At 53.4% G+C, this 26,407-nt stretch overlaps 1 protein-coding gene across 2 annotated transcripts; it reads left to right on the top strand.

Annotated features, from left to right (window-relative positions):
- The first annotated feature begins 1,863 nt into the window (after positions 1–1,863).
- Positions 1,864–22,889, top strand: IRX5 (iroquois homeobox 5). 2 transcript variants are annotated; one of them, XM_055145836.1, is made up of 4 exons: positions 1,864–2,360; positions 3,516–3,921; positions 4,126–4,905; positions 22,770–22,889. In XM_055145836.1, exons 1-4 carry the CDS (start codon positions 2,112–2,114, stop codon positions 22,832–22,834), a joined length of 1,500 nt encoding a protein of 499 aa, XP_055001811.1. In that variant the 5' UTR covers positions 1,864–2,111; the 3' UTR covers positions 22,835–22,889. The 2 variants fall into 2 exon arrangements, with proteins under 2 accessions (XP_055001811.1, XP_055001812.1); XM_055145837.1 differs by lacking the exon at positions 22,770–22,889 and having other exon boundaries at positions 4,126–5,502.
- The last annotated feature ends 3,518 nt before the right edge of the window (positions 22,890–26,407 follow it).

Genomic DNA, 26,407 nt, shown 5'->3' with positions numbered 1-26,407 from the left:
GCCGCGGCTCGGCGGGGAGCGGGCCCTCGGCGCGGTTGGGCGGGGCCTGCGCTGGCCGGCGTCCAATCAGAGGTGCCGGCCGAGAGGGCTAGGACGGGGAGGGCCCAGAGCCAGCCGGCTGGGGGCGTGGGGGCGGAGCCTAAGGGGGTGGGAACTGACACGGGGCGGAGCCCAGCGCGCCCGGCGTGAGTTCGCGCCGCCGAGCGGGGGCCGCGAGCTGTGTGTTAGGTCCGCCGGTGTCCGGCGGCGGGGCCCTAAGGAGCTAGTGCAGCTTAGCCCGTCGCCGTCAATGTTGGAAGAAAACTCTGTGCACAGCTCTGTTTCGACGTGCACGTGACCCTAGTGTCAAAAAGGCCGGCGTTCGTGACATAAATGAGCTGGGCAAAGGGGGGCGGAGGCGGTGCCGCCCATCACGGTGCCCGCCCTTGTCCTGGTTCACCAGCGCCCCTGTCTGTCCCAGCAGCTCGAGTGCGCCCGTGGCTGGTGGCGGCGGCGCGATGTGGACAGCCGAGCTTTTTTTTTTTTTTTTAATAAAAAAAGGGATCTGTTTTGTATTCTAAGTGCGTGACCGTCGTGGGGGCCAGGGCTCTGCGTGTGACTCAGTTTGTGTGTGTGTGTGTGTGTGTGTGTGTGTGTGTGTGTGTTTGTCTTGCCAGCGCCTCGCTGAGCAAACAGTGGTTGGGTTGGGCTGGGCACTGCTCTGGGAGAGTGTTTGCAGTGGAACGTGGGCGGGTGCGAGAGTGGTTGTGAACGGGAAAGGGACCCAGATTCCACCTCCTCACGGCCCTGGCAGGGTGAAAGTTCGGAGAGCGCGCCATCCAGGAATGGCAATAGTCGGGGGTTACGACTTAGTGGAGTCCGGAGACCCGCGCTGGGGGTTGGGGGGGTCCATCTGCAGCTCCGTCCCACTACTGCTCTTTCAGAAAACTACCCACATTGTCCGGGGGTTCCCTGGCGTCTCCTCCCTCGCCGTCTGGCAGGGGGTGGGTGGAAGGAGGGCTGAAACTCAGACGTGCAGATGTCCACGGCCCGCATCTCGCCCACCTGCTGCTGCTGGCGAAGAAGGACCGTCGTCCCCGAGTCCCCGCGCCCTGGACGCGGGCGTCCACCCGGCGCTCCCAGGGACCTTCCTTTCGAATCTCCGAGTCTTTCTCCAACCCCCTGGCCCTCTCCCTCTTGAGGGCCAAGAAGTCAGCGGTCGGTGGGCGGCGATCTGTCTGGGAGCCCGGGCTCTGGGTTAACCAGAAATCCGCTAACTCCGCGATTTACGGTGGCGAGGAGCGAGCCGAGCGTTCGCGGGCGCGCTATCTGCCGCTTCGTGGCCTTCGTGCTCCCGAGTCGGCGGTCCGTGGTCACCGGGTCCCGCCGTGCGTGCGTCGGAACCGCTGCTCCACCCGGGACTTTCTTGCAGCGGCAGAAAGTTGGAGCTCGGCGCGCCTGGGATGTGATTGTCATCCTGGGGCCGGCGCTCGAGAGTCTGAGAGAAAGCTAGAGAGGAAGAGAGACCGGGCAGGGGAGGGGGGGAGAAAAAGAGGAGGGGGGAGAGGAGGGCCAGCGCTGGAGAGGCGGGCGCGAGGGAGGGGCGAGGGGAGCGCCAGCGAGCGGGAGAGGGAGCCGAGGAGGAAGAGGGAGAGGGCCAGGCGCGCCTGGCGGCCGGGTTGGCTGCGGCCGCCCAGAGGCTCCTGCCAGTCCTCCCACCGACTACACCCCGGGAAGGAGGAGCTTCGGGCGCGCACAAGGCGTCAGAATCCTCAATTTCCAACTTAGCATCTTGGCAGGACCTTTGCGAAGCCAAAAGCAGAGCCCCCCAGTGCAAAGAGCAAGGGGGGAAAAAAGAGAAAGCAGCAAGGGAGGAGGAGGAGGTGGGGAGGGGGGGAGGCAAAGCCATCCGGGGCGAGCGAGGCGCGCAGAGCAGCGGGGCTCGGCGGTCGCAGCCAGAGGCGCGCGGGAAGCCAGCAAGGAGGCGCCGCGGGCCGGAACCCGGGAGCCGGGGCCCGAGGAGCGGCGGCTCGGGGCAGCCGGAGGCCAGGTGCCCGCCCGCTCGCCCTAGCAGGGCGCCGCCCGGCTCGTTGGCGGCCGCGGAGCGGCGCGCCCCATGCCCGTGTGTGGCCATGTCCTACCCGCAGGGCTACTTGTACCAGCCGTCCGCCTCGCTGGCGCTCTACTCGTGCCCGGCTTACAGCACCAGCGTCATCTCGGGGCCCCGCACCGATGAGCTCGGCCGCTCGTCGTCCGGCTCCGCGTTCTCGCCCTACGCCGGCTCCACCGCCTTCACGGCGCCTTCGCCGGGCTACAACTCGCACCTCCAGTACGGCGCCGACCCGGCGGCTGCAGCGGCCGCCGCCTTCTCTTCGTACGTGGTGAGTGAGCGCGAGCGGCGCGGGCCGCGGGGGCCGGCGGGGCGGGCGGGCGGGCGGGCGCTGCGGGGGGACCCGGGCCTCGGCGGCGCCCGCGGACGGCCCGGGCCAAGCTTCGCTGCCCGTGCAAACTTGAGCGGCGGTGTTGCTAGGTTTCGCCCGGGCCTCGAGCTCAGGAGTTATTCGGAGATGAGAGAGCCTCGCCTTGCTGGGGTCGCTGAGCTGGAGGAAAGGTTTCTTTTTTGGGGGGGGGTAGGGGGTGCGAGAGGTCGCTGCAATTAAAGAGCACCTTTTGCGGTTCAAACGTGAGCGGCAGGGCCCGCCTGCAAATTCTATTATGATGAGGATCATGATGATGATCATGATCATCATTGATTTTGCTCTTGGTGGGGGGGGAAGAAAAGTAGTTCAAAAGAAATGAACCTGAAATCAGAGCAGAGGCGTGCTAAGTCTATGTAAATGTGTTTGGCCTCGCCTTTAATTAGTCCTCCAAAATGTTGCAAATCCGTAATCCTATCTTCACAATCCGATTTGGGAGTATTAAATTTCTGAAAAGTCGGCCGATCTGCGGTGCATCCGGGATTTTTTCGGCCGGGTGTGCTTTCTGGAAAAGCGCCGTCGCTTCGGTATGAGGAAACACTTTTGCAGGGGTTGAGTACATTGGGACTAGGCGTAGCTTTTGGTTTGCTTCTCTCTGGGGGGTTGGAAGTGGGCAGGGGGTGCCTTGACTTCGCTTGATCGACCCCTTTCCTCCCGGTGGCCTGAAGAGCGGCGGTCTGGGCCGCTGAGCTCACCGTAGACTCCCTGAGTTCGCTCAGGCCTCTTTGGGTGCAGGGCCTGGCACAGCCGTGACCCAAGCTGCGCCGCGGGAGACCTGCACGGTGGCACTGAGACTGGGACGGCTTTGAGGACACCCCCCACCCCCTACACACATACACCAAGAACCCCTAATCAGGAGTTGGCGCCCCCGCTGCCTTCTGAGAAGGGGGAGGGGTTGCCCTTGGGATCGAGGCTCCAGCTGTACCCCCGAGGGAAGCCAGAGTTCCGGCCTCCGCTGCCCACAGCCCCGCCGGTGCAGGGAAAAGTTTGCTCCGGTCGCCCAGGTGGCAGTGGGGACCACGACCTCCTCTTCACCTTCTCTTTACCTATTCCCCACAGGGATCGCCCTACGACCACACGCCCGGCATGGCGGGCTCCTTGGGGTACCACCCTTACGCCGCGCCCCTGGGCTCCTACCCGTACGGGGACCCCGCATACAGGAAGAACGCCACGCGCGATGCCACCGCCACCCTCAAGGCCTGGCTCAACGAGCACCGCAAGAACCCCTACCCGACCAAGGGCGAGAAGATCATGCTGGCCATCATCACCAAGATGACCCTCACCCAGGTGTCCACCTGGTTCGCCAACGCGCGCCGGCGCCTCAAGAAGGAGAACAAGATGACGTGGACGCCGCGGAACCGCAGCGAGGACGAGGAGGAGGAGGAGAACATTGACCTGGAGAAGAACGACGAAGACGAGCCCCAGAAACCCGAGGACAAGGGCGACCCCGAGGGCCCCGAAGCAGGTTGGTGGAGGCGGGAAAGGGGTGCGCGGCGGGGAGAGTCTCCGAGTGAAGGGGGCTTGGAACCTGGCGGGGAGGGCTGGGGGAGGGCGCGCGGGGCCGGGAGGTGGCGGGTCGGGACGGATCTTCGCCCTGGGCTGCGCGGGCACAGCTGGGCCCCCCGCGGGCCGACCTCGGCGCCTCTCACCACCCGGGTTTCGCCCACAGGAGGCGCGGAGCAGAAGGCGGCTGCGGGCTGCGAACGGCTGCAGGGGCCGCCCACCCCCGCCGGCAAGGAGACCGAGGGCAGCCTCAGCGACTCGGATTTTAAGGAGCCGCCCTCGGAGGGCCGCCTGGACGCTCTGCCCGGGCCCCCCCGCGCCGCCGGGCCCTCCCCGGCCGGGCCCGCGGCGGCGCGGCTGGCGGACGAGCCCGCCCCGCATTACTCCTCGGGCGCGCCGGCCCCGGGCCCGCACCCCGCCGCGGGAGAGCTGCCCCCGGCGCCCGGCGGGCCCTCGGTCATCCACTCGCCGCCGCCGCCGCCTCCGCAGGCGGTGCTGGCCAAGCCCAAACTGTGGTCTCTGGCCGAGATCGCCACCTCCTCGGACAAGGTCAAGGACGGGGGCGGCGGGAGCGAGGGCTCGCCGTGCCCACCGGGCCCCGGGCCGGGAGCCGGGCCAGCGCTAGCAGGCAGCCGCGCGTCGCCGGGCCCCGCGCCGTCGCGCTCGCCCTCGGCCCAGTGTCCCTTTCCAGGCGGGACGGTGTTGTCCCGGCCTCTCTACTACACGGCGCCCTTCTATCCCGGCTACACGAACTATGGATCCTTCGGACACCTCCACGGCCACCCGGGCCCTGGGCCTGGCCCCACAACCGGTCCGGGCTCGCATTTCAATGGATTAAACCAGACCGTGTTGAACCGAGCGGACGCTTTGGCTAAAGACCCGAAAATGCTGCGGAGCCAGTCCCAGCTAGACCTGTGCAAAGACTCTCCCTATGAATTGAAGAAAGGTATGTCCGACATTTAACGCGGGCTGCGGCGGTCCCGGACTTTGCTAATTTATTATAAAATCATGGCCTTGGCGGTTATATTTCCATCAACTGAGAGAGAGCAAGAGAGAGAGAGAAAGAGAGAGAGAAAGAGAGAGAGAGACAGAAAAAAAACACTATCCCTCCTATTAAAAAGTTTATAGTTCATGGAGATGGAAGGCATAAAAATGTAAACATCTCCGACACATAAAAATGTCTTAACCACCCGAAAAGAAAAACTTTAAAAAAAAAGGATTTGTATTAAATCTTATTCTGTATATTTAATGTAGCATTTTTGTATTTAAATTGATAATTCAATATCTTTGAAGTAAATTATGAAAATAAGACACCTGTACAGGCATTTAATGTTTTTTTGTAATATAAATATATACATTTGTGTTCCCCCCAAAGTGTTTCATAGTTTAAAAATACAAGTTTAATTTAATTTTTTACACCTATTGATTTTTCTGGGTATGAGCTAAAGTATTATTACGGAAGGGAAACAGGTTATACTCTTAGATTAAAAAAGTAAAAGAAACTGCAGCCGCCTTTGTAAATGCGAAATATTTAATTAAAACAGATTTTAACATAATCAGAGCCACTCATTACTTTTTAAGAAGCCTCAATGAACTGTCCATCGCCTTGGACAAAAGGTGCAAATGGCAACTTTTTTTTCCGAATTGGGGGAATGAAAGGTTGCTGGGAACCTGGGGAGCAGGGAGAAGCCATAATTAGACTTCAAGCTGGGGGAAGCCTGGCGCTACCCTGAATGCAGATTTGATCACTGACTGGGGGCTGCTGGGGGGGAGAGTGGGCCCGGAGGAAAGAGGAGAGAGACGTAAGTGTGTGCCCAGAAGGGAGGCAACATGGCAAAGGCAGCTAGAAACACTCTGCACCCCAGCGCCATCGCTTAACCTAATTACTTCCAATCAGTGTCGTGTTTTATGCAAAGCAATCAGCTGGTGAACTTTGCTAATGAGTTCGATTTTATGCCGGATTTAGCCCTTATTACTATTTCAAAGGTGCTGTGGACTAACGCGGGCGGGGAGCGTTCGGGGAGGCCAAGGAGAAAGCTTTCCCAAGGCGCTGCCTTCTCTACCCCTTCAAAATTAGGCATTGATCTCTTCGTTGGATTTGATTAAATTAGTGAATGTTCGTTCCATCCGCGACAGAGCGGGCTGGTAGGCGGCGGGGCAGATTCCCGCGCAGCCGCGGGCCTGGGACCGCGGGACCCAAGAGGGGACGGTTCCCCCCTTTCACAGGTAGGTGTCACACTTGTCCCGAATTTCAAGCCTGCACTTGGCAGCGCCAGGGATTGGAGAGTGGGCGGCAGTGGGGGAGGGAGCACCACAGGCGCTTGGGATAAGCTAAGGAAACCCAGAACGTACCCGGGACACCCCCACTCCACCTTCACCCCCGCAGGGACTCCTCCTCCCTTTGGGGGGCAAGTGGCCTTTCACGGTTTCAGCCATTTGACTGGAGGATGAGGCCATGGTGAACTCAGCAGGCTGATGGGTGTTCCAGCACTTTTCCTGTCTGAGAGGCGGCAGAAGAATTTTGGAGATTTTGATTTCTTCTTTTGATTCCACATGATTCATCTAAAAATGAAAAGTCAGAATGTGTCTCCAATCCCCAGAGAGGATGAGAACCCCGGGAAACCCTAATGGCCCCGCTTCTCCCTTTTATGCAGGAAAAGGGGACCACCTGAGTGTTTGATTCGTGGGAAATTTTTGGTGGTCCAGGGGAGGGGCGGGTTTATGGCAAAAGTATATCCCATGGAGGGAATTAATTTGCTCTCTTAAACCCAAGCCAGAGTGGAGAGAGGGTGTGTTTGCACATAACACGGGTTTAATTAGGCTAAATCAAAATGCACATATTTGCATTTCTACTCAAGATGACTTGAACCCCGCTTGTTTTTTTTTAGACTCATCCCCCCAACTTTCATTCAGTTTTCACTTTTGCTATTAAAGCGAAGCAAAACAAAACCAAATAGAGAGAGAGAGAGAGAGAGAGAGAGAGAGAGAGAGCAACAGAGCTGCATTCAGCTTTTCGAATTTAAAACAAGTTTGAAAGCTGCATTGTCCAGATGTTTTTGCAAACAGCGGTCGACTTCAGAGTTTAAATGAGTGAGAAAATTCACGCAGGGAAATGGTTTCAAAGCTGGAAGTGTGAATGATTAAATATGCATGAGACGATCGTATTTTATTTTGTCCCTTTAATTATAAATGATTTTAAAAAACAATTGAATTCCAGAGATGACATGCCCTACCCCCCCCCCCAGTTCTCCTCACCCACAGTCCGGTTCACAACCAATACTGCCCCCCACCAGCTTGAATATGTAACCCCAGGAGCCATTGCTTTTAAAAAAAAAGAAAAAGAAAAAAGAATAGACAGTTCCCTTTTCTTAAGGGAGAACATCAACTCGGCGGGGTTTTGAAGACACTGGCCCTAAACCCTGCCCAACGACTTTATTTTATTTTTTGTTTGTTTGCTTTGGGGTACTCAGGGGATTTCTCCTGGCTCTGCACTCAGAAATTGCAACTGACTGTGCTTGGGTAAAAGCATATGGGATGCCGGGGATCGAACCCGGGTCAGCTGGGTGCAAGGCAAGCGCCCTGCCCGCTGTACTATCACTTAGACCCTTGTCCAAAGATTTGAAATAAGAAAAGTACAGGCCTCGTCCTGTTCTCGGGAATATGCAAATGACGCAGCGCCGGCTTCCCGGGTCTGGGTAGCAGAAACTGGGGGCTGCGAGCCCAAAGCCCACGGGGCCGCCTGGGAACGGAGACCGCGCATTGGGGAGCCCTGAGCACTTCTCGCCGTCGACAGAGGCGGCAGCAGGAGTCCCCAAGCTTGGGAGAGAAAACCGCCAGGACGGGGAGTGGGAGGAGGGTGCGAGGGTGCCCCGTTGCTGTCCCACTGTCCGCATCCTTCCAGCCCTGGGCGGCGCGGCTGGCTCTAGGACTTCCTTTGCATACTTCGTCTTGAACGCAAGTCCCAGTGAAGTTTGGGGTTTTCTCTTTTGCACACCTGGGTTTCTGTGACCAGTGGTGTTTTGGGTTTGGGGGAGCGGGGGTGGGTGGGAGAGGGTCGACTTGAGGAGCAGATCATGGCTCAGAGCATTCAGTAAACGTCGCTCTCGTTTATTCCCAGAGATGGTGGCCTAGCTACAGGGACCCGAGTTTTTCCTAGAGCCTCAAGCTCGGGCCATGGGTCTTAGGCCATGTTGGCGATGAAGGCCTGGAAGGCGCTGGGGTAAACCTTCCCGAGGGAGCCCGGCTCCGGGTTGGTAGGAAGGTTTAGACGAGAGCTCGAGGGTGCGCGAGGCAGAGCCCAGGAAACCTCGGTGCTGAGCTGCGCCGGACTTACCCACCTGCGCCTGGCAGGATGGCTGCTTGGGCCCCGCACCTAAGGAGCACCTAGTTTAGCATAGAGGAGCCTGGGGGCAGGGGTGGGGGTACCAAATTCCAGGCAACAGGGGTCGCGGGATTCCAGGGAGGACGTCTAAGCAGTCAGCTAGCTCTGTCCCGCCCCAGGCAGTGCCAAACAGGAACTAATTGCTGCGTTCCTTCTCTTCCCCCTTGGTGAGGAGCTGAATCAGATCGTGGTGGTATTTAGGGTTGAGCATCGAAGAGTTAATTCCCCAGGGCACAATACACGGGTGTGGAGAGACTGCCCTGGAAAGTGTGCGGGATTGGGGGTGAGGGGATGGCGTGTAAGGGGGTGTCTCTCCCCTTCGCACTCCCTGACTTGGGGTGCCAGAGCTCGCAATGTTTGGGTGCAAGGCCTGCAAGAAGGCCTCCGGGTTTGCACATTCCAGGGGGGTGGGTCTTTTATTCTCCAACCCCCCTCCAACCCAGATGTGTGCAGCCCTCCTCAGAGACTGGATTATGGGGGTGAGCGGCCCGGTGGTCGAGTGTGTTTCAGCACAGACGGTGCTTCATGGACCACCTGTGCCCCCCCCCCCCACACACACACAACTATGCACCCACGCAGGCAGAGGTAGAGAACAGCGCTTTGCAAAGCGCCCAAAGTGATAGGAATGTGATTGCGCTCCCAGCGGGTCTGGTTCGCAGCTTAGCCAGGGCGCCGCCTACTGGTCCCAGGGTGTCACGCTGTTCGTAGAGGGCGAGTTTAGACTGGACCGGGCTGGTGGCCCCCGGCCGCTACCGGGCCTTAGCTCTGGACCCCACCGCTCCCATCTCCTCAGTCGGTCAAAGTTGAGCAGCTCACAGTCATCTGCCTAGTTGGGGACCCAGGAGCCATTTAGCTTTGGGGATTTGTACCGCAGGGCCCGCGTTTAAAACCAGTACCAGGGCCCGACAACGGTCTCAGAAAGCAGGCTGCAGGCAATGGAGAAATCGGCCAGCGGCTGACCCGCCTGGACCGTGGGCGCCGCAGCCACGCGCTGCTCGGTCTGAGAGCGACAACTCCCACGCCACCCAGGTGCGCGCTTGGGCTTCTGCTGCTGCCCTTTCCTGGCTGCGGCGACCCCGGACCCTGAAGATTTGCTTAATTGGCTGCGCGGCTTATCCCGGGGTTACCCTGCCACTGTGCCCCCCTCCCAAAACCGTTTCTGCTTTGGACCTGGGGGTTGGACACCTCTAGGACAAGCATAACCGAACGAAAAACCAAAGTGCGTGCCAATAATGCTCCAAACTCTCCTCTTTCGAAAGCAGCTTTAAAAATGAGAACCGCGGAGCAAAAACAGGAGGTGGTCACCTTCTCTCCTCCAGAAAGGCGAACGGGGCTATCTATGAACTGGTCGCCCCTCTAGGGCAGCAGGCATTAGCCGGCGGGGAAGCCCGGGGCGGGCCCCCTCGACTGGCTCCTCGCAGCTTTCGCTACTGGGCCTCTAAAAGGGAAGAATCTGGGTCCGATCGGGACCTTCCCCAAACTAGCCAAACTGCCGAACTGTCTCTGGACCCACCCCACGGTCTCCCTTTGTAACCTGACCGGAACCGATCACCTTTTCGTTTTCTTGCTAAATGCGCCTCGATCCGGGGCACCAGGTGGGGCCCAGGCTGTGGTTTAACCGAAGGTCTTCGCAGGGACCCGCTGCGGAGCTCTGCCTGCACCCAGCGGTGCTGACTGCCCTCTCGGGTGGGGGCGAGGGGGGTCTCTGTTCTCCCTTGGGCAGCAAACCCCCAGCCTCGCAAGGCCACCCCGCGGGGCCGTGCTCGTTTCCGGCGCCGGGACGAGCCCCCGCGCACCCAGACGCCACTTTTTTTTTTTCCCAGTGAAATCTGCTTTTATTTGCTCCGAGCAAACCCTGGGCTCTCAGCGCTCCCGCCTGATGGATGCAAATGTAAATGTGCACTTATTTAATTGGATCAGGCCCCAAGATAAAAGAGATAAACGGCTCCCCGTTTGCTAACTTATTTTCCGAGGCATGCAGCGCCGCGTGGAGGGGAAGCTAATGAAGGAGCTGCGCGCTGCTCGGCGCTCTAGCTCTCCCATGGCGGAGAAGCGACGACGGCCTGTCGGCTCAGCTTGGGCTTCCAGCCTTTGCTCGCCTCCTTGGCCGGGGCCCTGCCCGCTCGCGGTGACCCCGGTGGGGGCCTCGTGCACCAGGACAGGAGAGGGTGAAGCGTCGGCTCTCGCTTGCAAATAACCCCAGCCCTAGCCCGTTGTCCCCGGCGTCCTCTCCCTTCCTTTCTAACCCAGAGCTCCAGGCTTGCGTCGCAGGGCGCATTCGGAGGCAAGCTTTCCTTGCTCCCGTCCCGGTCTCTCTCTCCACGTGGCGGTTGCATAAAATGCGCGGGCCGCGAAAAAGACTAAGCAAATCGTCGTCCCCTTGTCATCCCCCTCACCAGTTTCCCGGGGAACCTAGCTTTAGACCGAAGCTCCTCCGCCCCCCCTTCTCGATTCCCAGATGCCCCCTTTGGTAACCCGGGCTTCTTTCGTGATCCGCGGGGAGCCCCGCCGCTCTCCAGTCTGCGCGCAATGCCGTGCGCTCCGGGGTGTCGGATCCAAGCGTGTCGGGAACCCAGACAGGCGACGGTGTGTGTGAGAGAGGGACCCGAGTTCAGAACATCAGCGCCCGCGGGTCGTCCCCTGCCTCCCACGGGAGGATTAATAACACCCCCCCGCCCCGCGCCCGCCCCCGCTTTCCCATTTCTGGGCCTCGGTTTCCCCCCTATGGTGTCTTGCTCGGGAGGGCCAGGGAAGTGATTGGTAGCTGAGGGCCAGAGGCCCCGCGGTGCCACGGTCCGGCGCGCGGAGGATGCGTGCAAAGGAGGCGCAGCAAGAGGCTCTAGCAGTGGCCGACGCTGGTCACCGAGCAGCCGAGGCTAGCTGCGCAAGGCCGGGTCCCGGCGTCCAGACCGCGCCCCAGCCCCGACGCGCTGATGGATTGGCTTGTCAGGGGAGCTCTGTGTGCGGAGCCCATCAGAAAGCACTTACCTCGCTAAACTGAAATTACTGTCTTTTCAGGGGCTAATTTGTGTAACTCCCATGGAGGGGCTTGGAGGGGGTTTGATGAGGCATAAAATGATGATTAATGAATTTATTGGCCGCTGCTCATCAAACAAGGACTGGAACGCTCTGGTCCGCACCAGCGGCCTGGCGGTGGCGCTCACACAGCTGGGGTTCAGCCTGGGCTGGGGGCTAGGGGCCCGAGGAGTTCCCCAGGCACCCGAGGGGTTCCCCAGGCACCGGGCACCTGCTCTGGGAACTTGCTTTGACCTTTTAGCCGCTTCTTGCAGGACGACCCAACTTGGGGGGGAGGGGGGAGGCTCCCGCTGTGCCACCATCGCCCCCTGCAGGTCTGTGTCTGGGGTCTAGCTGGAGGCCAGGACTAGGGGCAGCATATTTCTGTCCTCTGATGGGACCTGAGCGTGCCCAGGGCACCCCAGGCATCTTGGAGGTGGAGACATGATTTCCAGGGATACTATAACTTCCTGGCTGGGTTCATAGGACACAGGGAAAGAGTCTTACTTCAGCAGCTAAGCTGTGTGTCCTTGAACAGATTAAATAAGCTCTCAGAACCTCAGTGTCATCCAGAAGATTGGTCCTGTGGGTTTGTGAGGACTCTATGGATGGCCTTTAGTTGTCCTCCAATGACTTTGTTGGGGACACTCCCCAACTTCCAGAGGGAAGAGACTATGGGGTCTTCAAGGGAAGAGCCTATTAGAACCCAGCCCATGTTCTTTAGTATTCCTCTCCCTGGCGGACCTCAGACATCATGGCTGGGGGGAGGGGGTGGTGGGGGGAGACTGGGAGACTTGAGAAGGGATATAGCCCATGGAGTGACCTGATCAGAGTTGAGTTTGTGGAGCTGAGTGGATCTGTCTGGGGGCTCACCTTGGGTGGGCGCATATTCAAACTTGAGGCTAGCCCCCAGGTTGACTTAGAGTTCCTCTTACTCAAAATGCCCCTTTATCTGCAGGCACCTGTAAATTTGGAGTTGATCCCCAGGGCCTTTGAACTCCTTCTTGATCTCCAGTGAGAAAGCAAAAACTTCTGGTGCAGAGCAGCTTCTTCACCTCCCCTTGGCGCCTTCCTACCCCTATGCGTGGCCTCAGCCATGTCTCTCCATTGCTTTGCTTTGCCCCCTGGCCCAGGACCTGCCCCGTTGGAGCAGAGCATCCAAAAGACCTTGGTATTAACCTCTCTAGTGGGGCACTCAGGCTGACAGGCATTTATCTTCCTCCTTCACATGCTCCCTGAGCATCCAAGTCTTCCCACTGCACCGTCGTCACGGATGCAGCCAGGAACCACACAAAATCGGTGACCTCCTGCCACTGGCGTTTTAGCACTTAACAAAATGGGTGTAGGAGCGAGTGTGGCTGCCAACAACTTGTCAGGAGTGAAGGATGGCAGCAGAATCATGTAGGGAAGGAGCTGGAAGGGGGCGTGAGGCTTAGGGAGAAGCGTCCCCCAGCCCTATCAGGTGGGATTTGAACAGAGAGCAGGACAAAGTTAGGGAGTCAGTACTAAGACTAGTGAGGGTGGAGGGTTCTGGACCACAGGAAAGAGCAAGCACCAAGATCGCTAGGAATGAGAGCAGGTTTGAGCAAGAGTAAGGCCTCGGAGAAAGAGAATCAGGGTAGAGCAAAGGCAACTTCATCTCGTAACAGCAGCTTGTACAAGGGGTCCCTTCGAAGGAGAGGAAGGCAGGCTGGGAGAGGGCTGTTGACAGGGTCTCTGCTGTGATTCAGAGGGGTAGAGGCAGACTGTTGGAGGGTGAGGATGCCGCGGCAGATGTGTGGGTGGCAGGTCGAGAGGTGAGGAAAAAGGTACAGATTTTGAAGGGAGAGTCAGCAGGCTTTGCCGGTGAGTTGGCTGCAGAGGATGAGAGGAGAGACAGACGTTCTGGATGCTTCCAAGCCTTTGGACCTGCTTGCCCACAGTCATGAGGGTGCCATTTGCTGAGATGTTAAGCAGGAAAGGAAAATATGACCTTTTTTTCCAAACTGAGTAAAGGAGGTGGTGCTTTTGACCTGACCCCCTTGGTGAAAAGGAGTTGCCTTAGTGAACATGTGAGGTGTCCAGTGGCCCGGTCCCCAGTGTCTGAGGCAATCTTCGAGGAGAACACCTCTTCCTTCTGAAACCATGGACCCACAGCTCTCCAGCCGCCCCATCTCCCCACAGATTTGTCCAGTATGGCTTGCTTTTTAAATTTAATTAAAACAATTTTTTTTTAAATTTTCAACCTCTGGAGTAACTGAGTTCAGAAAGTGACAATGATCTGCCCTTGGTGAGTTTGTAGACTGCCTTGGTGAGTTTGTAGACAGAAGACAATTGGAATCTAGGGTAGGATAACTTTAAGGCTGGGTTCCACTCTGCCTCCTCCAGGCCAGGTTCTCAGGGACATACATGGGTCTGGAAACAGCTTTCACAGTGACGAGTGAGCATGGAAGGGGGACCAGCAGACACTGGGAGAGGCTGACCAGGAAGATATTTTTAGGCTGGACCAGAAGATAGCTTAGCCGTCCTCCCCAGCTCCCAGCACTGGGAATGACAGCCTGCTCCAGCCTCCATATGTTAAGAAATAGCAGGCGAGGCCTTCTTAGCCAGACTGTGAGGAAAACACCCGCCAACGGCCCCCGCAAGCCGGTGTTTTTCATCCCTAAAAGACGGTTATTGGAAATGGTTATCATTTCTGCTGCGGGAAGTGATCATCTGTCCAAGCACACTGATCTCACACCACAAAAACAAAACAAACCTTCGTTTGTCCCTCATGTTCCAAACAACTCCCCTAAAAGATTTGAGCTGTGGCAACGCCCACAGTTGTGTGTTTTCTGTTACTGTATGGGGAAGTCTTTTTTGTTTGTTTTTAGTGCCTCAGCTTGACCGACTCTCCTTTTCTTGACTCTCAGTATGATAGTCCTCAGCTTGGGTTTGTTATTCTTCTTTCTGTCAAACTCTCAGTGGCTTTGTCCCCAAGGGAGCCCAGAGGCCCTCGGGAACAGCATCTCGAATCTTTCAAGCAGAGTGAGACATCTGTTTGCTCTAGATTCCGAATAACCTCACAGTTGCACAGTGTCCCAGCAAACACAGTTTGACTTCAGACTTACCACATGGTGGTCATTTCTGAGACTTTTTTTATTTTTTTAGGCCCAACCACAGGGAATTTTGTTTTGTTTTTGTTTTGTTTGCCCTCTATTTGTATTCAGCATCTAAATCCAAAGCCTGTGGTAATAGGTGGCTTTTTTTCCCCCCAGTACTCATATGTGCAAAGATGTTCATTGGGAGCTGAGGTCTGAATTTCCTGGATCACATAGACCGGCTTCGTGGTAACTGGGAGAAAGGGCTCATTTAGAATAAACACCACCTCTCTGCTCTCACGAAAAGTGTGGCAGAAAAAAAAAAATTATTGACCTGGTTTATTTTGGTCGGTTGGAGTTGTTTTTCTCACCAGATCTTTTTTTTTTAATGTTTTTTTTCCCCTTGGGATGTTTTCTTTCAACCTGGTAAAGGCCTAATAGTTTCTAGAACACAGGAAAAGAATGTCTAAGAAAGCGTCCATTGATCCTGAGACTGCAAGGAAATAGCCCCTTTCTTTGCCCCACGATGCTCAGAATATATTCCTCCAGCCCCACCCTCCAGCCTATAACTGTCATCTACAGATTAATTTTCTTCACATTTTCTCTCCAAGTATTTGTTCCTGAGGGAGCATTGTGCTGCTGCAGTAACTGAAATGCGAGCATCCCTTGCCATCCACAGAAACCAAGCATCAGAACAGATGAATTAGGGGCCAGAAAGACAGCTCTATCGATGACTGAGTGCAAAGACTGCATTTGGGAGGCCTGGTTTGATCCCCGGCCACAGATGAGTCCCCCCAAGCCACCCCCAGCACTATCATAGTGATCCTTGAGCACAGAACCAGGAGTGAGCCCTAAGCACCACTGGGTATTATCTTAAAAAAGGGGGGGTGGGAGGGGGAAGAGGAAAAGGGGGAAGGAAGGAAGGAAGGAAGGAAGGAAGGAAGGAAGGAAGGAAGGAAGGAAGGAAGGAAGGAAGGAAGGAAGGAAGGAAGGAAGGAAGGAAGGAAGGAAGGAAGGAAGGAAGGAAGGAAGGAAGGACAGACGTTCTTGGTTCCTAGGCTTGGAAGCTCAATGGCATCTCTGGGGTTTTCTTTCTCTCCTAGAGGGTTCCTCAGCCCATTCCTTCTGTTTGGCAGACTTCCTTCAGGCATGGGGGCCCCTCGATCATCTCTCTATCCCCAGAGACGCTGATCACACCTTGGAAAACACTAGCTGCTCATTTTACAAACATGCAAATCAAGGCCCAGAGAGATATAGCAACTCACTTATGAGCTGAAGGGTTGACGGAGCGTAGGAGGGCTGCCTCCGATCTCCAGCCTGTTCCCCAGAACCCACAGGAAGTCCAAGCACACTCACCCAGTCTCAGGAGAGCACCCGGGAGGAGGCACCTGTCTGAGGGCAGTCTGCCCCACCCCACCCCCTACTGCACCTTTGCCCCTCCCACCCCCACTGGGCCAGCAAGGCCTGAATCCCTTTCCCTGAGTAAAATCTGGAGGGGTTGTGGGCTTGAGGGGGGAGAAGCCATGTTCCTTTGAGAACTCTCTGCCCCTGCACACCCGCATGTCGCCTTCGCCAGCGGGACCTCCCAGCCCACCCCCTTCCTAAAGTCCCCAGCGGTGACATAGAGCCACTTGGATCTAGTGCCAGCAAGTGGGGCAGGGCAGTGCGGTTCACAGTTGCGTCCCTCAAGGCAGCATGCCCTCCCCTAGCCCACCCCCACCTGCAGGCCCTTATTTTTCTCCCTGGGTGAGGACTGTCAGCTTATCCAGTGGACTTTCTTTCTTTTTCTTTTTTCATTTGGTCACACCCCGCAATGTTCAGGGGGTTCCTTCTGGCTCTGCACTCAGGAATTACTCCTGGTGGTGCTGGGGGGGGGACCATATGGGATGCCAGGGATCGAACCCAGGTCGGCCACATGCAAGGCAAAGGCTTGCTGTGCTGTCACTCTGGCCTCTGATCAGGTGGGCTTTCATCCTGCCTTGGAAAATGTGCCATCACTCACCAGGCCCTCCATGGTGCTGCCGCGCCCCAGCTCTGCCATCCAGCCCGGCACTCACCCCTGCTCTGCCGGAAGTGCCTCTCCAGCCATCAGGACCACAAACAATGCAAATTCAACACGACCCACACTGAACATTTCTCCCCCCGACCCCCGCCTTCCCAAACATCAGCCCCTCCTCAGGTCACCTTCTCGTGCCCTTTTTCAGCCAAATGTTCAGTGGAGGCACTTGAGAAACTTGCCCTCTCTGCCCTCTCCACCCCAAGACACGGCATCTGCTCGCTAGAGACACATTTCCTTGGGAGGGTTCCTGCCCTTGCATCCTTTCCAGGACTCCGGGTGGAGCCTGGTCCTTGGGGGCACAGACAGTGCACGTTGCATCCACATGGAGCCCAAAACTCGCGTGTCCTAGGCATTTGATAAACACCGATGGAAAGAAAAGCAAGTGGATCCCAGGCCTGCGTGCTTGTTTGTATTTTTCCATAGAAATGGGAATTTCGAAACAGTCATATCTGATTTTCAATGACTGTAAAATGAGCAAATTCAGACAAATACGAAGCTGAGGTTGTGAAATGTTATTGGGGAATTTCTGAAATCGGGTACTGTGTTTTCTCCAGTTCTTAACTACTTTACACATCGTTTTGCTGACCAGCCACGGTTAAGATATCTCCAGATTTTTTTTTAAGCTTATTTTAAGAATAACTCTTGGAACATTATTTCATTACTTAAACTTTCTGCTGACTCATCTGCTCCTGGGTAACTGAGTCTTTCTTTACCAATAACTTTAATTACATCAATCACTCATTCCCCAAAGTGCTGAATAATGAAAACTCTTAGAGGTGACACCATGGACTTGTGTCACACAAGCAGGGGCTTGTGGAGGGAGAACAGGTTTTGCTTTCTTTCTTTTTTTAAAATAGCAATCAAGTCTTCACACAAGGCAAATATGTTCAGCTTTCATGATTTACTGTCTGTCTTATCTCTCTATCAATTTATAATTTGCAACCTTCATTGCAGGAGGGATGGCAACTCATAACTTCTTGAATGGAGTGGAATTTGTTTCATCTTCAGAAATATCTTAGTCATAAGGCCCCGTCTCCAGTTTGGGGATAAAAGAAATGGCTTTGGAGAATTCCAGCACTAGTTCCCTTGCTAAAAAAGCTGCTAATAGCGTAGTTAAAGGATTAACATATTACCTCAGCAATTATTTTGTATCCCTAATAATAGCTACTTTCCTTCCAAGCTCTTCGTTTTTGTTAGTGATTGTACTAAGAGATTTAAGGAAAGGACCTCAGCTGAGCCTTGTCGAACCTTATAGAATAGGTACTACCCTGATCCCTGTCTTACAGGTGAAGAAATGAAGGCACTGCAGACTCAGTTGCTAAAAGAGGTGTCAGGAGGAACATACTACGTAGGAATGCCTGACTCCCTTTCAGTGCAAAGATGGAGCCGGAAGTAGTTGACTGTCCTCCGTGACTTTAGCCCTTTGCGGTTCTCCTGGCTATTTATTCACAGCTCAGTTTGCTCGAGAAGAATACGGAGCCTGCTATTTGCTAAGCTTAACGTGTTATCTGAGAGCTGGGACATGGCTCACACGACTAGAGCTCATGCTTGGCTTGTGGCAGTTCTGAGTTTGAGTTCAATCCCCTGGTCCCATAAGCACTTCCAAGAGGGCCCCCTCTTAATGCGTTGATGCTGCTGAGGAGAAGTAACCCAGAATTTAGTGAAAGGGGTAGGATATTGGAGCAGAGGGATGGGGTGGGATGTTCACAAAATTCTGTTCCCAAATGTATGCATTTCCCCTACCCACACCCCCAGGTTCTTGTCCTCTCCCACCTGGCCTGTGAAATCACTCCTGAAGAAGGCTCTGTCCCTGACACCCCCCTCCCCACGTTCCATCTCCATCTTTTTTTTTTTTTGCTCACACCCAGCAATGCTCAGGGGTTACTCTTGACTCTGCACTCAGGAATCACTACTGGCGGTGCTGGGGGGACCATATGGGATGCCGGGGATGAACCCGGGTTGGCCGCGTGCAAGGTAAATGGCCTACCCACTGTACTATCACTCTGGCCCTCCATTTCTGTGTTTACACCATGTTAGCCAGGAAATGGCTTGGCAGGCTGGATTGCTGGAGCATGACAAAACTTCACTTCCAGAATCTTCTAAACACCAATTTCCACCTGTCATTCCAAGCTCCTTACCGAGAGCTCTCTCAGCTCTGGGTCCTTCCTCTGGGGACCCCTGTGGGGGTCTTGGGCTCAGTCACATATACTTTTCTCCCTACCCAAGACCCTTCATCAGTTCCTCCAACTCTGAACAAGCATTCAAGCTGCTTACTAAATCCATTTGCCCTTCATGATTGAACTAAAGTGCTTCTTGAACCTTCTAGAGTTTTCTCAGTTACTCCAGCCCTCATAAATTCCTCTCCATGTAGTAATCCATGTGCCTCTGATCAAGGGGGAGCCTATTGTGTATGTTTGGGATCCAGGGGAAACTGGGGTTTATTCTACCTCTGTTGTGTACCAGCTGTGTGACCTTGGGTAAGAGCCTCAAATTATCTGGATCCAAGGTCCACCACAGTAAGGAATGATGAGTTTGATTGGGATGCATAGAAGCATGTCTGTGACTTGCTTGAGGAAGTTACTCATTAAGGCACAACCCCAAAGCCAGCATGTGCCTCATTACACAGTGAGGCACCCCTGAATAGGACTAGGAGCCCACTTGTCCTAAAGAGAGGACACATCTGTGAGCTCTGCACCAGTTCCTTATCTTTGCACATGTTTCTGTAACACATAGACCTGCTTCTGCACTCTGTCCACCTCTTTGTCACAAGCAGCCCATTATGTTATTCTGGTGCTGGGTTCCCTGGATGCCTTCAAACCTAGTTGAACAGTCTTTAATTTTTCTTTTTCTTTCTTTCTTTCTTTTTTTTTTTTTTTTGCAAAACTGGTCCCTGTTTGAGGGGGTGCTTACTCTTCCGTGCAGAGTTGTTTGAGTGGATGAAGCACTTAAATGCCCCCGAGTCTGTGCTCCTTGAGGCCTGGCTCCAGGGACTGGGGTGAGCAGCAGGCACTTCCCAAGGACACAGGCTGAGGAGACGACAAAACGCCATCTTGAGTTCGGACAGGACCTAATTTCTGTACCCCATAGTCTGTCCTGAATTGAATCTGAGGGTGCAGGAATATTGTCTGAGACAGGTGAGGGAGGATAACAGGTGTTACTCAGCCCAAATAGTGCTGTCCTCACTGTCATGGGGACTGCCTGAAGACCCAAGCCCAGTCCTGAGCCCCAGGCCTTCTCAGTGCAATGACAGGTGGAATGACAGTGCCCAGAGCTTGTGACAGAGAATGACAGAGCCAGCAACCTGGGATGCCCTTCCTCATGTCCTACCTAGCCAATGCACCACCAGTGGGCAGCTTTCCACAGCCTCTCCAAATTTTCTCTTTCATTGATCCAATCTGTGTTCAGATGGGGTGCATTCAGCGTCCGTCATGCTTTCCTTATTGAATCTCTTCTCTTCTTCCTTCCTTCTTCACTGTAAGCCAGGCCTCCAGCGGCTCAGGACTCCTCTGGGGCCACCCAGCTCCAGTCCTGCTTCCCAAAATTTATTTTCTCTGCCCAGGTGATGATTATCCCCATTTTTGAGGGGCTTTTTGGGTCACACCCGGTGATGCACAGGGGTTACTCCTGGGTTTGCATTCAGGAATTACTCCTGGCAGTGCTCAGGGAATAATATAGGATGCTGAGAATTGAACCCAGGTCAGCCGCATACAAGGCAAATGCCCCTCGCAGCCCCCCCCCGACACACTGTACTATCACTTCAGCCCCTCATCCCCATTCTTAAAATCATTTCTGGATCCCTACTGCCCTCGTGGGTGGAGTGATAGCATAGTGGCTAAGGCATTTGCCTTGCATGAGGGCGGACCTGGGTTTGATTCCTCTGTCCCTCTCGGAGAGCCTAACAAGCTACTGAGAGCACCCCGCCCGCACGACAGAGCCTGGCAAGCCAGCCATGGCATATTCGATATGCCAAAAACAGTAACAACAAGTCTCACAATGGAGACGTTACTAGTACCCGCTTGAGCAAATCGATGAACAACGGGAGGACAATGACAGTGCAGTGACTGTACGGCCAAAACTCCCAAATGTGATTTTCCTTCAAACTTCACCTCCTATGCCTGGAAGCTCACCATTTCTGCATGCTGCCCTATCTCCAGGCCTGGGCACACACTGATCTTGCTGCTTGGCAAAGCCCTTCTCATTATCTTTCCTCCTTCACCTACATGTGAAAGGTCTGTGCTCAAAACTCCATCCCCCATCAGTGCTCTACACACTCTGTGCTAAAAGTCTAAGATAAGGATATTGGGCAAGAGGAGGTAGTACAATGGGTAAAGCTCTTACCTTGCATGCAGCTGACTTGGTTTCGGTCACCAGCACTGCCTCCAGGAGTGATCCCTGAGCACAGAGCCAGAAGTATGCCCTCAGCATCATTGCCAGTCGTGGTTCCAAAACAAAGAGACACACATGAGTGAAAAAACTTACTTAAGGAGTTGTGTGGCCATAGGTACTTAATTCATCATTGAGGTTCTGTTTCCTCATCTGTGAAGGGGATATAATCAAGGTGATATGTCATTCTGGTGGTTGCTTAAAAAGTCACTATCAGAGACAGGAGAGACAGTATGGGGGGGCGGGGTAAGGTGCTTGTCTTGCAGGCAGCTGGCCTGGATTTGATCACTAGCACTGCAGATGGCTCCCCAGAGTCCTGCCAGGAGTGATCCCTGAGCACAGAGCCAAAAGTAAATCCTGAGCACCACTGGATATGGTCCCCCCAAAAAAAGAAGTAAACTAAAATAAAAATAAAAGTCAGTGTCTGATGCACCGCTCACAGGATTATTATGAGATTATCATAGGTGAATTTCACAGTTTGGCAGAGGAACCAACAGGACCAAGAGACCCGCTTCAATCATGCAGGACTCTTCCCTGAGATCTGATCATGCTAGCATGGCTGATTGCAGTGACACCATTTCCTCCCTCTTTTCTTTCTGAAAGGAAAGTCCCAGTTTCGTTCGGGATGGAAATATGCCTGACACTCTTGAGAAGAACAATTTACGTCCAGGCCGTATATGATCATTTTGTTTCCTTGTGTCAGATGCTCACTTTTCAAGGTTACCTCGCAGCTTAGGGGCACGTGACCAATGAGAAAAAAAGTCTATAGATCTTTCTGACTCTTGTCTACTTTGAGGATGTGGGATCATAGAGCAACGTTGATTGATTATAGATTGGATTTGGGGGGCACACCAAGAGATACTCAGGGATTGTTTCTGGCTCTGCACTCAGGAATCGCTCCTGGCGGTGGGCAAGGGACAACATGGGATGCCAGGGATTGAACCTGGATTGGCCACATGCAGAGCAAGCACCCTACCTGATATACTATCTCTCTAGCCTCTAATATCTGAGACATTTAAGTATCTGCCCTTTAATTTATCTTTTTAAACGAATAGAATCACTTTTTCTTTTGGTTCCAGAGAAATCTTACTTGGAGTCACATATGTATACAAAATTATGCGACTATATCTCAAATGAAACATACTCGTCTCACTGAAAGTGTCCTGTGGAGTCTGGGAACTCCACATCATCCATTGCAGGCAGCCCCTGGAGCTCATTTATAGAACACTTGGGAGGTCACTGGGTTGAAGCTAGTCTCCATCCTGTGGTGGGCACGTGTGGATTTGTGCATATATTTTGACATCTTTTCTTTCTCAGTATCCTGAATGTCCTTCAGGAGCCATCCCTCCTCTAGGTCCAGATACTTCTGAGGAAGTTCATTCTTGTCTGGTTCTCAGACTAGAACTATGCTCAGGTCCAATGGACATCCCACCACCCTTGACTGAGTGATCTGTCCAAGAAGGTGTGACACTCAATTAGGTCCACTGAATTGAGGCCTAACATTTGTATGACAACTAAAGAGAGGTAGGGACTTTCCTTTACCATTGAACTTGAGCCTTGGGACTAGGAAATCTGATCATGAGTTCCACATGGAAAGGAACAAAGCTGAGATGGAAGGAGATTGTGTCTTGCAAACTATAGGCCTTGGAGTTGGCTTTGTCTGGAGAGATCCACCTGTGTAGAGAGATTCTTTCCACACCCAAGATCCCGAGTTGCTCCAAGTGGTAGATGTCAGGGCAAGTACCAACTTTCTAGTTTCTCTACTCCGGGCCAGGACAGGAGGATGGCACGTGACTTCCTCTGCGAGTGAAATGTGCATGGGCGGGGCTATGCATCACTTCCGGGTGGGGTCTTCATGGTCAGTATCTGATTCACCTCTCTTCTCTTCCCCTATCCCCATAATGATGTTCCAGATGGTGGAAGCTCTACCAGCCTGGGTCCCAGACTGAGGACAACGTGGAGCAGAGACCCCTGCTGACGCCTGACCATGTGTACCCTGAGCAAGAAAGAAAATAAAATCTTTGTTGTTTCAAGACGCTGCTGTCAGGTCATTTTTGTGAATAGTGTTTGAAGACTTTACTCCATGATTCTCTTACTCCTTCCTCCCTTCACAGCTCCTTCATTCCCTCTGTCATCCCCGCTGCTCTGTTCTGTACAGCAGTCCCCTGTAACCTTGTCTTAACAGGTCTCAGTCAACAGACAGTTTAAAGGCCTCTGTGAGTGCCCATCTCCTGGTTAGAACCAAAGTGGATATCGGCCAGGAAATAGCCAGCCTGTCCTGACTTCTGTGCCCACCAGGGCTGTTGGTCAAGTTCCCTTCCTAGCACCAGCCTTGGCAGGGAAAATCCATCATATTCCTGGGCTCCCAGGGCTCTGAATTCTGAAATAGTCTTCTTCAGGTACTTCTATTCATTATGAAATGCAACAAGATTCCAAATGTTGCTCTGTTGGTATTCCTAACGAAACAATATGCCAAGATTTAAAAAAAAAGAATTAAAATATAGGGGCTGGAGCGATAGTACAGCAGGTAGGGCATTTGCCTTGCATGTGACCGGCCTGGTTTGATTCCCAGCATCCCATAGGGTCCCCTGAGCACGGCCAGGAGTAATTCCTGAGTTCAAAGCCAGGAGTAACCCCTGAGCATCGCTGAGTGTGACCCAAAAAGCAAAAAAAAAAAAAAATTGAAATATATAAGTATACATATATGAATATATATTTTTATATATAATTCTTTGTTAATAAGCAATTTCTAGAGCCCATCAGTTAATTAAATCAATGCACAAGATTCTGCAGCTTGGGCATGCCTAAGTTCTTTGGGATACAAAAAAGGAAAAGCGAAGTATTCCCATGGACCAAGTGTGATTATCCTCACAAACCACAGATGACACTCTGGGTAGCCCATGGCCTGACTTACCTGTTGACAAAGGGTGGTGAGACAGGCCGTATAATGTTCAATACAGGCGCCTGGGAGTGGTAGGGTATGTTTAGGGGTTGGGAAGGACTTAACACAATTACACCTTTTCTACATTATGCTCTACATGATTTTCCCCATATAGAAAGTAGTTCCAGCATTGCCTGTTCTCTCAACTTTACTTTTCAGGAAAAATTGAAAATCTCTCTCTCTCTCTCTCTCTCTCTCTCTCTCTCTCTCTCTCTCTCTCTCTCTCTCTCTCTCTCTCTCTCTCTCTCTCCCCACCCCCCTCGTTAACTACTATATATGTGCAAACATTTCAACATTCAAATTGAATGGGAAACCACAGGTAGAATGATGTTTGGTGGTATATTATACTCTCTTGCCTATTATTCTCTCTTCACATTTTGCGTTAGTCCATTTTACAGATTAGGAAATTAAGGTTCCTAAATTATCCAGAAAGATAACCAACTGGCCAGAAGGAAATTCTCAAATTCACTCTCTTGAACTTCTCCACTGCTTTCTCTCATTCCAACACCACAGCTGTATTCTCACAGCTCGAGGATGGCAACTGCCCACCAAGAATTATTGCTCCCGGGGCTGGAGCAATAGCACAGTGGGTAGGGCGTTTGCCTTGCACGCGGCCGACCCGGGTTCGATTCCCAGCATCCCATATGGTCCCCTGAGCACCGCCAGGAGTAATTCCTGAGTGAAGAGCCAGGAGTAACCCCTGTGCATCGCCAGGTGTGACCCAAAATTAAAAAAAAAAAAGAATTATTGCTCCCACTTCCCCTGGAGTATAAAGCAGTTAAAAATTTGGACTACATTTCCCAGCCTCCCACTAGGTCAAGTCATGTGACTTATTCTTTCCAATGGACTATGACAGGAAGTGACATACATTGTCTCCAGGCACCACCAGTTAAGACATGAATATATGGGCCTCCTTTCTCCTCCCACAGTTCATTGGGGAGGAACACAGCAACTATGGAGACCACTGCTGAAGATGAAAGGACCCCAAGGTGGAGTTAATCTAGATAGTCACCTCCTGCCCAGAAGCACCTTTTTTGGACTTAACACGAGGGATAAACAAGCTTCCATTGTATCTGAGCCATTCTGCATTTTGGGTTTTATATGTTAAAGGGACTAGCTGTACCATAAACATACAGGTATAAAGAAGCTTTTAAAAATCTCTCTTTAATCCCTTTCCATGTCAAGGGAGGGGTCATGAGGAGTGGGGATTCCTTTTTATCCCTCTCCATGTCAAGTGTGGGTGATCCACTTGAGTCCATTCACTAATGGTGGGGGGCGGACCAGCTCAGGCTTCTGGGATGGAGGTATTCCAGTCCTGCGTGTCACTACATCTTCACACATCCCCTCCTCCTCACCCCTAACCTGGCTCCTTAAAGAGGGGCTTCTTCGTGTTTCAGCTGGAGGTGAACATATTATCATTGAGCCTTCCTGGAGGAAGACGAAAGACAAAACAAGCATTTGGCCTGTCTGGGCCACACACCCTCAGCCAAGATAGGAGTCAACATGTTTGGGAACATCAAAGACAGTGTGATATCTTAAGCATAAGGAGATTAACATTTACAAAGGTTTGCCCCTCGGCCTGTTCCCAGGAATCCAGCAGACAGAGCCAGAAGGGACAATTAACATCACCCATCTGCACAGGGGGCTCTGGCTTTTCACATTAGAAGATTTTCTTGTGAGTTTACTGCGGGATTCGAGATGGACGAGGCAAGCTGACCTCCCATTTGAGCCAGAACCACCGATTCACAAGGAAGATGCTAGAATGCACTTGAGGCATGGCAACCTAAGATTCCAGGACCTGGAGGTGCGGAGTTGCACCCCTCACAAGTGAAAGTGTAAGAGGGAGGGGGCGGTAGGGAGGGGCAGGGAGAGAGAGAGAGAAGGAGGGAGGGAAGGGGGGAGACTCCTAACAGTAGAAACAGCACTGTCTACACCAGCATGTCAGTACAAAAGGAGAGCTGAGACGACTGTGGGCATGAATGGAAGAGTGGGGAGACACTGGTTTGTCTCTTTGAAGCAAGAGGCCAAGAATATCTCAACACACTCCAAGTACCAGCAACAGTAGGCAATGGATGGGGACCAAAATCCCTTACAGCTGTTGGAAACCATACCCTATTCAGAGATAATTGGCAATTAGTTAAACAACTCCTGTTTAAAACACTCCTCCTCCCCACCCTCAAAGACAGCTGTGTTTAAAAAGGGGCGGGAGAGACTTCTCCAGAAATGTGGAAACCTAATCTTTATGTCAATAAAACAAAAGCGGGCCCTGGGAGGAAGCAAGTCAGAGAATCGGAGGGTCCAGGCAACAGACCAACCCTCCAAATCCACTATTCTTTCTACTCTTGCAGCCGAATAAAGTGGCCAAGAACAAAATCTTTGGGGTGTCTACTCTGCCAGTTACCAGCTGTGTGCAAACAGCCAGTTTCTTTTTTTTACTTTTTTTTTTATTTGCTTTTTGGGTCACACCCAGCAATGCTCAGGGGTCACTCCTGGCTTTGCACTTGGGAATTACTCCTGGTGGTGCTCGGGGGGACCCATATGGGATGCTGGGAATCGAACTCGGGTCAGCTGTGTGCAAGGCAAATGCCCTACCCGCTGTGCTATCGCTCC

Source organism: Sorex araneus, chromosome 8 (genome assembly GCF_027595985.1).
Source record: "Sorex araneus isolate mSorAra2 chromosome 8, mSorAra2.pri, whole genome shotgun sequence".
NCBI lineage: Eukaryota > Metazoa > Chordata > Mammalia > Eulipotyphla > Soricidae > Sorex > Sorex araneus.
The sequence above is the reverse complement of the archived record's forward strand: the minus strand, read 5'-3'. Positions and strand labels throughout refer to the sequence as shown.

Bases quoted from the DNA above. Each gene is read 5' to 3' on its own strand.
- IRX5 (XM_055145836.1), top strand. From the start codon at position 2,112: ATGTCCTACCCGCAGGGCTACTTGTACCAGCCGTCCGCCTCGCTGGCG. The intron at 2,361-3,515 runs GTGAGTGAGCGC...TATTCCCCACAG, and splicing joins CCGCCTTCTCTTCGTACGTG to GGATCGCCCTACGACCACAC. The intron at 3,922-4,125 runs GTTGGTGGAGGC...TTTCGCCCACAG, and splicing joins CCCCGAGGGCCCCGAAGCAG to GAGGCGCGGAGCAGAAGGCG.